The following is a 12,048-nucleotide window of genomic DNA, read 5'->3' on the forward strand; positions in this document are numbered from 1 at the left end:
GAGGAACATCATCAACACAACAGAGACACAGCCTCAACTGGATGCTAACATGCTGCTATCAGGCTAAAATAATCCTGTTAATTCTCATCCAGATTATTTGTTTCTTTGCAGGTAGTTTGAGGATTGATTTGTTAATCCTGGATAAAGTTATCTTGAATAACCAAAGCAAAATGAGTTGAAATCATGATCAGCGTTCATATGTACAGTATGATATAGTGCATTGTCTGTATAATATACAGACAATGTATTAATTAATATTATAATATTATTTAAAGACAATACAAAATATACAAGCAGTATACAGATTATATAAAAAGACAAACAATATACATAGACTGTAAGTGTGTGTGGTATTGCAAACAACAATAATGTGCTTCACCTATGGGAAATTGTGCTGTTTGAGTATTTGTAGATGTGAAACAGGGTTTAATAACTATCTGCGTGAAAACATTGAGAGAAAAAATCTTTTACAAGAGTAAATATAAGAAGGAATTTAATTCTAATATAGTGTTTTTATAATTTATTCATCAAACCTCTAAAAATGACACTTCAGAACGCTGTAAAGAGCAATTTGAGGAGTAAAACAGCTGCTCTGAATCGTCATGTTGCCTCAGATAATATTTTATTCATAATAATGATCATTTCTTTATTATAAAATCGTTCCAAAATGTCACATCTGGTTCTGTACTGCAGCCATCCGAGATTCACATCTTAAAATAAGGAGCCCGATCACTTGACGTCGCCTTTCTGTCTTAGAGCTCAACAACAGATCAGTGAACTTCATACATTTACAGCACTGACTGATATCAAACGGTAAATATTTTAATTTTTCCCCAGAAGTTATGTAAGATGATCTGCTGACATCATCAGTTCTGGTTTTCAGCCTTTATGTTTCAGTTTGTCTGAGCTGAGAGCATTTCCTGCCACTATATGTAACCTGGGGAATCATGATATTAATTATTATAATTTGTGTAAACTAACTCACGTGTTTAAGGTTATTTTGGTGAATCTGTGAGTTTGCTGCATGTTATAAACAGTAAGTATAACATGTTTGTGTTTTTGTTTACCTCATCTTCTCCTTGGCCTCCTCGAAGCTCTCCGAGACGAAGTAAACCTCCTGGAAGGTGGTGATGAGACACTCCTGGTTGCAGGTCGTCCTCGGGTCAAACATCTTCACACAGGCCTTATCGGACAGGGCATGCTGGGAAAACAGACCGCAACGATTAGTTTAAATGATTAATCTTTTCAGTCATTTTTCAATCAAAAAAGCCAAATTTTCACTGGTTGCAGCCTCTCATGTAAGGATTGTGAGGATTTTCTTCGTCATATATGACAGTAAAATGAATATATTTGAGTTTTGGACATTTGAAGACGTCGCATTGGATTCTGGGAAATTACAACGACTTTTTTAAAATATGTTTTTACATTTTATGGACAAAACAATAATTTAATCTAGGAAATATCGGCGTGTGTGTGTGTGTGTGTGTGTGTGTGTGTACGTGTGTGTGTGTGTGCGCGTGTGTATGTTTGTGTGTGTGTGTGTGTGTGTGTATGTGTGTGTGTGTGTGTGTGTGTGTGTTACCTTCAATTCTCCGATAGATGACAGTAAACCGGCTCCGTAAGCTCTGAGCTGACCGTCCTGTTTGCAGAGTCCGAACTCAATAGTGAAGAAGTAACACTGTTCAGGACACACAGAGCAGTTACTACTGAGATATACTACAGGATACTACAGTACAGTACAGTACAGTAGAGCAGAGCAGAGTACAGTATAGGATAGTAGAAAAGAAGTGGAGTACAGTACATTACAGTAGAGTGCAGTACAGAACAGGTAGGTATAATAGAGTATACAGTAGAGTATATTATAGTAGAATATAGTAGAATACAGTAGAGTACAGTGAGGACGTAGGTTTGGTACATTTTTTGTCAGACGGCCGAACTAAGTGTGTAAGTTCACTTTCTCTCTGTCTCACTTTCCTCTTTCATACGTACACGAGCACATAAACAGCCCGACTCTGCAAAACGTTTACTTTATTGAATATGTATTTACTGATTGCCTGAAACCAGACTTATATCGTTATCTTTTCTCTACATTTTTACATTTTACTTCATTGATATAAATCTGAGACTAAAGTTGATATTTAAAATCGACATATCACAATTTGCACAATAACTGGTTGTCACAATAACTGTTACAGGAAAATAAATGTGTGATAACCTGCAGGTATGATGTTCTGGTTTTCAGATCTCACCTGAGACTCTACAGCTGTGTCTCGCTGTCTGTTTGTTGATTTGGGCGACACAGATTAGTTTAATGACAGAGCCGCAGCAACGCTCAGACCTGTCTCTCATCTCAAAAACTTCTATTTGTTTTATTTTTCATTCTTGAACTTACAGCATCATCTTTCACTCACCCGAGAGGCTGCAGCTCACTTGTCTGTGCGTCTCTGATAATGAAATGATGCCTCACGTTCACAAACAGATCAGTTGGACAAGCTGCGGCTAATTTACTTTATAAATAATGTTACTGTCTTGTGACACATATGCAATAAAAACTCTGCTACTGATCCACTGATGGAAAACGGGAGGGATGGAGTTAAATACTAAATATTTCTCTTAATGTTTGTGTTGATTACAGCTCTGTTGTTACTGACACTTTTTTTTTGCTGTTTTTTTTGCTTCCTTTCTTCATGTCAAACTATTTTGTTTTAATTTCAGTTACTGTCCCTCTGTTGCATTTACAGCATCACATATGTTTTACCATTTCCGGGTTTTTTATTTACCTGTAATACCAGTACTGACGCTCTGGAAAATCACATTTATTTAACCTTTCTTCACTACTGCTTAAGTTCTTCTTCTTCTTACAGTGTTTTTTTGGTGGCATCTCTCCACTTCTTGGGCATATGCCAGAGTATTTGCACACGGCACAACACCTGCTGTTATATAGTGTTTAGGGGACGTTACCTAACAAACAATTGACCCTGCGCCTGTGAGATTCATCATTCAGCACCTGGATAAGAGCAGATTTGGATGATGAAGAATGTTTGGTGCATCTGGGGTTGACTTTAGACGTCAGACAGGAAAGTCGTGAAACCAAATCACATATTTTTCTCCATGAAATATCAGATATCAGAGAGAGGAAGATGTTTAATATGTTTTGTGTAAAATGGTGCAGATGTTGAACTCACGGTGGCCAGTTTCTGAACGTCCTCATCAGAAGCTCCCAGAGACGCCAGTCCGATCTCCTGAGAGAACTGAGCAAACTTTGGATCAGCGAGCAGAGGAACGTGACCCAGCAGCTCGTGACACGTATCACTGAAATATAAACATCATCAGGAAGAAAAACACGGCAAGTTTATTTGTTTGTAGCTCTTCAGTTGGTTCTTTACAGAGCATTTGATAAATAAAGACTAAAGGTGTGTTATTGTACTCACGGCTCAGGTGTGTAGAGCGGGTCGGTGCTGTGACGAACATACTGAGTGCAGTTAAACACTCTGTAGGCCAAACCTGCCAGGAAATCTCTGGGAGACAGGTAACCTGCGACTGGTCGAACTGTGAAACCAGACCGTTCTGAAAGACACAGGAACCAGTGATGGAAGAAGTATTCAGATCCTTTATTCAAGTACTGATACAGCAATGTGAAAATACTCCATTACAGGTAAAAGTCCTTTTAATTAAGTAAAAGGACTTAAGTATTAACATCAAAATGTACTTAAATTATTAACTGGAAACACCTGAACTGATGTGCAGTATAGAGCCACAACCATTAGTTGATTAATCAGTTGACAGAAGATGAATCACTACCTTGATAATCAATCAATCAACTGTAGGTCGTGACAAAACAAGACATTTGAGGGCATCGCTTTGGGTTTTGGGAAACATTGATCGATATTTTTCACCATTTTTAGACATTTTAAAGACCAAATGACTGATCTATTAAGCAAGAAAACAATGAAAATAATGGTTAGTTGCACCATGTGACCTCACTGACTCTCAGCTGAGGTCACATGACAGTCAGTCCTCTTTAAGAGGTGACTGGAGGGAAACTCTTCAGTGTGGTAGAAACCTCTGAGGAACAGGGAGACGTCCTCCAGCTGGGGGATGTTGTCCTCTCGGTAGCCGCAGTGTTTGCTGAGCAGCGGCAGGTTTTTCAGGTATTCTCTGCAGGCGTGCGTCGGGTACAGCTTGGTCAGCTCTCTGAAGACCACCCCCCATGTGCTGATCTCCTCCTGGGTGTACTCGATACGAGGGATGGGCTGCCCACTGGGGGGTGGAGCAGACAGACAGGATCATATCACATGATTTACTGAACCTCAGTGTTAAGAATAAAAACCAGCGTTGTTGTTCTTGACTGTGATGTTGTTCTCTTCTCTGTGCAGAATCATACATGTGCAGTTTCTCTATGTGCTCAGCTTAAATCTCAGTTTAACACCTGGACGTACCTGCTGGATTTATGACATCACAACTAGTTTGGAGCCAATCATGGTCCAGTATGTAACGTACACAAGTGTGATGTGGATACCTGAAGCCTGGAGTGCACAAACACTGAGAATGGACTTAACAGTGAAGTAGGAGACATCTTACATCCAGCAGGAACAGAAATTAACAATATTTGTAAATTAATAGTGTCTGTAATTTTTAATGAGGGAGAAAGAATAGATGTCATTTTAGGAAGGAGCATTTTTATGTCTTAAAACACATTTAGACACATTTATTTGCTTAAAAACAACAAGAAAATCAATATTTTAAGATAAACTGAACTGTAAGTACTCAACAACTGCAGCTCCCATGAGATTTTGAAAGACAGATTATGTTTATCTCCCATTAACAAAATAAGTTCATTATAGATCTTGATGTGAAAAACCCTAAAAGCTGCATTTCACATGTTCATCATTAAAGAATAAATACATTTAATAATTTAAAGTTACAGTTTTTCACAGACATATTCACAAAACAAAACAACTACTTGCTAGTTGTGAAAACTCATTTGTACTTCATCACACTATATAATTTAAATGTTTAAACTTGTTATTTTCTTTCTAAAAAGAAACTTTTCATAGATACCACATCCAGCGGAGATGAACATCAGATAAATGAGATAATGATGCTTACAATTTATAATTCATAGCCACCTCCACAAAGTATTTCCTCCGCTGGCGGTAAACATTATCCTTAAAGCCCTGGCGAGAAAAAAGAAGTCGAGAGATCAGTTGGAGAAACAGTGATTCATCATATTTTCATCTCATTAAAATACATTTACATATTACTGAAGTGATGCAGGTCACTTCTTTGTTTTTTCTGAATAATTAAAAGAAGAACAGCATCTGATTACCTGAAAACATTTTATATTTTCCTCTCTCATATCTCCCTCTTCTCCTCATGCTTGCATTGAATCTTTGTGTCCTCTTCTTATTCTTTACTTCACTACCATACATGATCATTTTTATGATTTATTTCAACATTTCTGCAGCTCTACTGAGCCTTTTGGCCTCTTTTAGCTTGTTGTTACAGTTTTACAGCACATTTACTGTTTGGTTCAGTCTCAGTGCTCTTCATCAGGCGAAATAAGAATGAAATGGATGCTAATATTGTGTAAAAAAAAAAAGCTACTATTTGCTAACACTTTAACCATTACAACTTCATAAGATCATAATGTGTCTGGGCTGGGTGTCTGTGGAGGTTTTCTGCCCCCATAGTGGCCAAAAAGTCATTTAAATCAACTTTAAGGAGTAAAATATAAAACATAAATGAAACGTACCGGATGGTCAGCGTCCAGCTCTGATCCGTACATCAACACTCTGTGAGAACACTGATCTAACTCTGAGATTTTCATCGGGAACCACGGAACATCGTCTCCATCTGAAGTTAACACAAGATGAGAAATAAAACTGTTGGTGTAAAAACAACAACACAATAACCTGATAAATACATTTTCTCATATTCATTTTAGTTTATTCCAAAATAATAAGATGTTTAAACACATTAAATAATGATATGGAAATTATTCCACCTCCTCCAACATACAGAGGATGTTTTACGCTACACAGCTTTTCAGTATGTTTGACAGTGATTTGGAAATTCTGTGACTAGTTTTGAGAGGAAGCATAAACACAAGTTTTTCTGTGTTTCCTTTTTTCCTGTATGTAAGTAAACCTGGTATAAGTATAACAATAAATACTGCGGTGTTCTGATATAGAAAATAACAAACTCAGCAGGAGAAACACCATCCTCTTCATTTAAGGCAGGGCACTATCACATTTTTTCCATTAAAAGGGCAACTATGAGGGCACTTCATTCCAGATTGTTGCACATAGAGGCCCTCTCTTGGGCATTTCATCCTGATTTACCCATAACTAGACAGTCATTACAGAACTTTGGTATGTTTTCTCCTTTGTGAGAGAAACACACCTTAGAGGGCTACTGTGGGGGCACCTTAAAGGGCACTTTTGCGGTATTTTTTTTGTTCTCGGGGGCACTGGAGGGGCAGTTGCCCAAGTGATATGCAGAACAAGTAAACAAAGACTGGAAATGGTAACAAAGAAGACGCTTCACAGAATATTTTGTTTGTACACCCCCTGGCGTTTTGGAGAATACTGCAACAAACAACGCATTGAGCATAAATGCCTCTGTGTTTGCTTGTAGCTCAGGCGCCACGGCGTCTCGCGTGAGTATAAACAAGGCTTGATGGTCTCAAGTGGAGCTTCATGTCGGAGGAGGAAGGTGGCTGCTGGGAGATCTGTGATGCAGGGGATCTCACCTGCTTCTGCAGACCACACGTTTGCAGGCGTGTTGAAGGAGATGATGTTGACGTGATCTTTGAGATGCTGCAGCAGCTCATTAAACTCCTTCTTACTGCAGCTGCAGTCGGCAAAAATCTCCACTTCGTTAGTGACGCGCTTTGACATGCGAGACTCGATGTGGTTCAAGTTCACTCGTTTCTCCTGCAGGAGGAGGAGAGGAGGAGAGATAATATGTCAAAAGAAGATAATCATCAGAGGAATAATCTGAATCTGGATGTCAGATAGAAAGTTAGCCCCACCTGGAACAGTCGGAGAGCTTTGACCAGACAGCCCACCTCGTTCTTCAGAGAAAAGACCACCGCAGTCCTGCCCGACTCCTCATCGCTCTCTTTGTCTGGCTTCTCGTTGATGGGACAGAAGGATGGACGCCGCGACTAAACAACAACAACAACAAAACCAAACACCCAGTTTAAAAAAAGCTGCAGACTGACACACATCCTGTTCCAACAAGATGTTTGTTTTAAACAACGTTCTTCTTAAATAACCAACTTAATAAAAATACTCCTTTTATTAGTCTATTTTCTGTAAAAAGGCTTCAGATAAGAAGATAAGAACAAATAATTCCAAGTAATATTTTTATACCTCAATTAGTCAGCTAACACTAGTTCGTTAGCTAGTTAGTCAGTTAGCTAGTTTGCTATCTAGCATCTAGCAAGTTAGGTAGTTCATTCATCAGTCAGTTCGTTAGCTAAGTGGCTAGTTGGCTATCTAGTGATTTAGTTAGCTAGGTTAGCTAGCTTTAGGTAGTTGTTAGCTATCTAGCTAGCAAGTTAGTTAGTTAGTTAGTTAGTTAGTTAGTTAGTTACTTAGTTAGTTAGTTAGTTTTTGGTTGTGCACAGTGGAAACGCTGATATAAAAGATCATATTAAGACAGCTAAACTTAAGTGGTGGTTTCCCTGAGAGCAGTAAAGAAACTCTAAGAAGAAAGATTACAAAGCGTAAAAAACCCAGCAATCTTGTTAAAGGTAACTTTCTTTAAAGGCTCTTTCTTGGTTTATGTTATTAAGGAGGTACAGTTGTGATTTAATGTTTTGACGTTTTAATCTTTGTAAACTCGCGACCAGCTTGTGGCATAGCGTTGTGAAGATTTAAGTTAAAGTTATTTTTATGTTATTGCCTATAAAGTTGTTTATAGGCCACAAAGAGATTTGTATCTTGTTTTGTTTGAAAAAAAAGCTGGCAGAGAATGTGTCACAGTCTGCACCTGTGCACACTGACAAATACCTTGGTGGATTTTGAGAGACAAAACTTAATTTTTCATCTGCTGAGGTGCTGTCTGTGGTGTTAAAAGGTGTGCTAAGTGCTGAAATAACTGTCCCCCATTCTCATGAAAACACCTATGATATGTGCACAAGCGCATACATGTGTGTGTGTGTGAACGTGCAGTACACTTAAGGGTCCCGGTTTAGGGGTTTGAAAACTACCCTAAGATATACAAACATGAATGAATAATTATTTTGTCTAATTTTGGAAGTTAATTTTACTGAAACGTTTCCTTTTTTCAGCAGAAAGTCAGGAATTTCTTACTTTGAGAAAACATCATGTGCAACAAGGTGAAGAGCAATATGAGCTTTAATATAAACTAAAGTTATCCAACTCTTCCATGATATATCATACTTTCATCCTCAAATGTTTTCAGTTTCATCTCGTCTTCATCACCCTGATGATGGTTAGAGAGCTGCCAATATTTGGGAAATAAAACCTGACAAACTTGGACAGAGCTGATTTAATTCTGATGTAATTTTCATGTCAGAAACAAAAAAAACAACCTTTTATTAGTAAATCCCTCTGAATAACAGAAACCATTATAATTTAGACTCTCCAGTGAAACCAGGCTGGCTGCTAACATTACCACTGATAAACATATTTATGTCTACTGGTGTAGAATTTGGAGTTATTTTATATTTTTCTTATTGTCAACAAACCAACAATATGTTCTGATCTGCTCTCAACACTTTCCTCCTTCACTACTCTGTCTCTTGGCTGCAAGCAAAAACCTCATAAATACTGTATATAGTTTCATGTTTAAAGGTTCAGTAATTTTCTAAAAACAGCTGTCAACTGTAGTTTTTAAAACATTTTTACATGAAGAAACATATAGACTTATAGTTTGCTCATGTTTCCACTGATAACCAGTTCATGGTGGAACGTCTTTGCCATCTTTTCTTTAAATGAATAATTTATAAGTATAATAAATGGTGAAATTAAAATTTAAACTGTGAAAAAATAAAAAAGTCACATCATTCTGTTGTATAAGAAGTGGATGACGCTGACAGTCAAATATCTAAAACTTAATAAAAGGTCAATATCAACCTGATATATTGACAAACCTCAGCAGCTGGAGCTGCTGTTATCTCACACTGACAGCGTTAAATTTCCTCTTTTCTGCTGAACAAACACAACATCAAACAGAACGTTATCAAGCTTCCTCTTTTTTTCTCTCTCTCTCTCTCTCTCTGTGAACCCGTCGCAGCTGTTGCCATCATGAAATAAAAATGTGTTTGTGTAAAGATGCTGACGGAGACTCGTTGATCTTTTCACCTCCACAGAAAAGATCATCTCCAAAACATTTTGCGCCCTGAGCTACAGACTAAAACAACAACAACACATGCTGCCGGCAGATGGTAATATTCTGCATTCTGTATAATGTGTTTTTTTTATTGTCCTGCTGAGGCTGAAACAACAATCAACTTTCTATGTTTTCCTCCAGTGATTCAGTAACACTTTTTTTTCTTTAATTGCTAAATAATCCTACTAAATCTCCCCGGAAGAAATATGTAATTTGTTTCTAATTACAGGGAAAATAGAACCCGAGTAAATATTCATTCATTATTCATTGGAAACTAACCTGCTGTGCACTGCGGTGTCTCTTGGTTACACTAGTGAATAATTGGAATTAATTAGAAGTAGAAGTAAAGCTGCAATGATTAGTTGATTAATCAATTAGTTGCCAACTATTAAAAATTAAACGCCAACTATTTTGATAATTGATTAACTGTTGTGAGACATTTTTTAAGAATAAAGTATCAACATTTTTTTCTGTGACAGTAAACTGAATATCTTCTGGTTGTGGACTGTTGGTCGGGACAAAACAAGACATTTGAGGACGTCACCTCGAGCTTTGGGAACAAGTGATCGACATTTTCAACCATTTTCTGACATTTTATAGACCAAACAACTAATTGATTAATTGAGAAAAAAACTGTCCGATTAATTAATAATGAAAATAATTGTTAGTTGCAGCTCTAACTAGAAGTGTTCCAATTGAACTCTATTTCCCCCTTTTGTTAGTAACAATTTACACACTTCTTTACAGGAAATAATTAGTAAATTATGGACCTTTAACATAAAGCGTTACTTCTGATTCTGTCTCTGTTTTAAAAGAAAGAAAGAAATTACTTTAGTTTCAAATCAGCAGATAAATCTCTTACAACACTGACAGAAGTTTTAATCAAATAACATGAATTTAAATCAGTCGTTCTCGTACTGAACAGTGTTTCAGTCATTTTAAATGTACAGTATTATTTTAAATGGAGAGTAATATTTATTTAATCAACCATCCATCTACAAGTTTAGATTTCTGTCACAAACATCCAAACATCAGGGTTTTTATTCCCTGACAGCAGACTGAAAGGTGACCAAACTACACTGTAAATTTAACATTTTAGAATTTAAAATGAATGAACATGAAATCTGTTTCTGTCCACGCTGGGTGTCGTCTAAACCCTCATGAGCTGATTTTTTAAATCAAACATGTACAATAATATTGTATTTTTGTGTTGATGTAGGAGCTCATCGCTCACAGTAAGATAAGATATCTGTTAAAGTAAGTTTTCAGAGCCTTTAAAGATCGTTAACAATTCATTTTCAAATATAAGATGAAAAGTACAGAAGATGCAATAAGTAGCTAAATTAAACTTAAACAGCTTAATCAGTTTATTTAAGGTTCATTAACACAGTCTTGAGGGATATTTGAGGCACTGAATTCAAAGATTGTGATGTATCTGATGATGTTTTATACTTTGTGTTAAAGGTTTTTTTTTTGCACTTGAATAAGATTCAAATTTTATTCTTCATTTGTTGTTTTTTGGTTGTTTGAATTTTAGAATCAAAAAGTCTCTGTTTGCAAAACGTCCCTCCATCGACTTCATAGCTGTATTTTTAGTTTAAACGATTTAAAAATGCTAATTTTCCCTAAAAGAAAAGAAAACAACTTTACAGCCTTCAGCTGACACCTCAGAAATCCACCGTCACTCAAAGACAGAAAGAATTCATCTATGAAAATCAGCTTAAAGCAAAAGTCAAATCTGTTTTGTAAATCAACAACAATGCTGTTATGAGCTTGAAAACACCTCCAGAAAAAACCTCCAAATAACCAAAACCACTGCGTTCAGAGAGGAGGGGCTCTCACCATCTGGCCCCCAGTGTGGCGTTGCTGCTGGTGGTCGAACATGGCCGAGTCCAGCGACATCCCCCTCCTGGCCCAGTACTTGCTGGAGAACATCATCATGGCGGGCTGCATCCTGGGCACTGGCTCCGGGTTGTCCTTCATCACATGGGAGGAGGCCATGGGGAACCAGTGGGTGTAGGAGTACCAGGGCTCCAGCCTGCTGTGCTCTGCTGCCGCCACCTCACACTGCCTGAAGATCAACGCTCAGAGAGTGATGGCCTGCCGCCGGCCCCGCCGCTGGTTAAATACTGACACAGGGTGGGGGGGGGGGGGGGGGAGGAGGGGAAGGAAGGGGTGACGTTTGTACAAAGCATAGAGAGAGAGAGAGAGAGAGAGAGAGCAGCTTCTGCTCCTCTGCTGCTGTTTCACTGCAGGTTTTACTGGAGAAGAAGGTTGCTGACTGTCCGACCAACAATCCAAAACCCAAAGATCCTCAATTTATTATCACAGAGTCTGAAAACAAGGAAATATTCATGTTTGGGAAGCTGGAAACGGTGAATTTTTGCCATTTTTGCTTAAATGTTTGCTTAAATTGCCAATTAACTGCCAATAAATAAACCTCACCTACACTCTGATGTTGCTGTTAGACAGACAGAAGATCTGTACAGGGGTGATGTTGTTGTTTCACCCAGTGCATGCTGGGATACGCTCCAGCTCTCCATCATCCTGAAAAAGATGTCTAGTTGAAGCTGTTTGCTGATGATGCACAGACTGACTGACATCATATATACATATATACATACTGTACATATACATATACACATATATACATACTGTATATATACATATATATACATACTG

The 12,048-nt window shown here is 37.7% G+C and overlaps 1 protein-coding gene across 2 annotated transcripts in view; it reads right to left on the bottom strand.

Moving 5' to 3' along the window:
* Positions 1–11,438, bottom strand: part of tph2 (tryptophan hydroxylase 2 (tryptophan 5-monooxygenase)) — an 11,911-nt gene extending 473 nt beyond the window's left edge. Inside the window, exons 1-10 of one of the 2 annotated variants that reach the window (XM_042411368.1) lie at positions 11,209–11,438; positions 7,037–7,171; positions 6,755–6,938; positions 5,756–5,856; positions 5,110–5,177; positions 4,064–4,260; positions 3,432–3,567; positions 3,186–3,312; positions 1,583–1,678; positions 1,068–1,201 (exon numbers count right to left, since the gene is read on the bottom strand). In XM_042411368.1, the coding sequence (XP_042267302.1) occupies positions 1,068–1,201; positions 1,583–1,678; positions 3,186–3,312; positions 3,432–3,567; positions 4,064–4,260; positions 5,110–5,177; positions 5,756–5,856; positions 6,755–6,938; positions 7,037–7,171; positions 11,209–11,367 (1,337 nt within the window). In that variant the 5' untranslated portion in view covers positions 11,368–11,438. Of the gene's footprint in view, positions 1–1,067; positions 1,202–1,582; positions 1,679–3,185; positions 3,313–3,431; positions 3,568–4,063; positions 4,261–5,109; positions 5,178–5,755; positions 5,857–6,754; positions 6,939–7,036; positions 7,172–8,414; positions 8,687–11,208 lie in introns of those variants that run through there. The other variant, XM_042411369.1, reaches the window with a different exon arrangement.
* Positions 11,439–12,048: the final 610 nt, after the last annotated feature.

Source organism: Thunnus maccoyii, chromosome 5 (genome assembly GCF_910596095.1).
Source record: "Thunnus maccoyii chromosome 5, fThuMac1.1, whole genome shotgun sequence".
Classification (NCBI taxonomy): Eukaryota; Metazoa; Chordata; class Actinopteri; order Scombriformes; family Scombridae; genus Thunnus; species Thunnus maccoyii.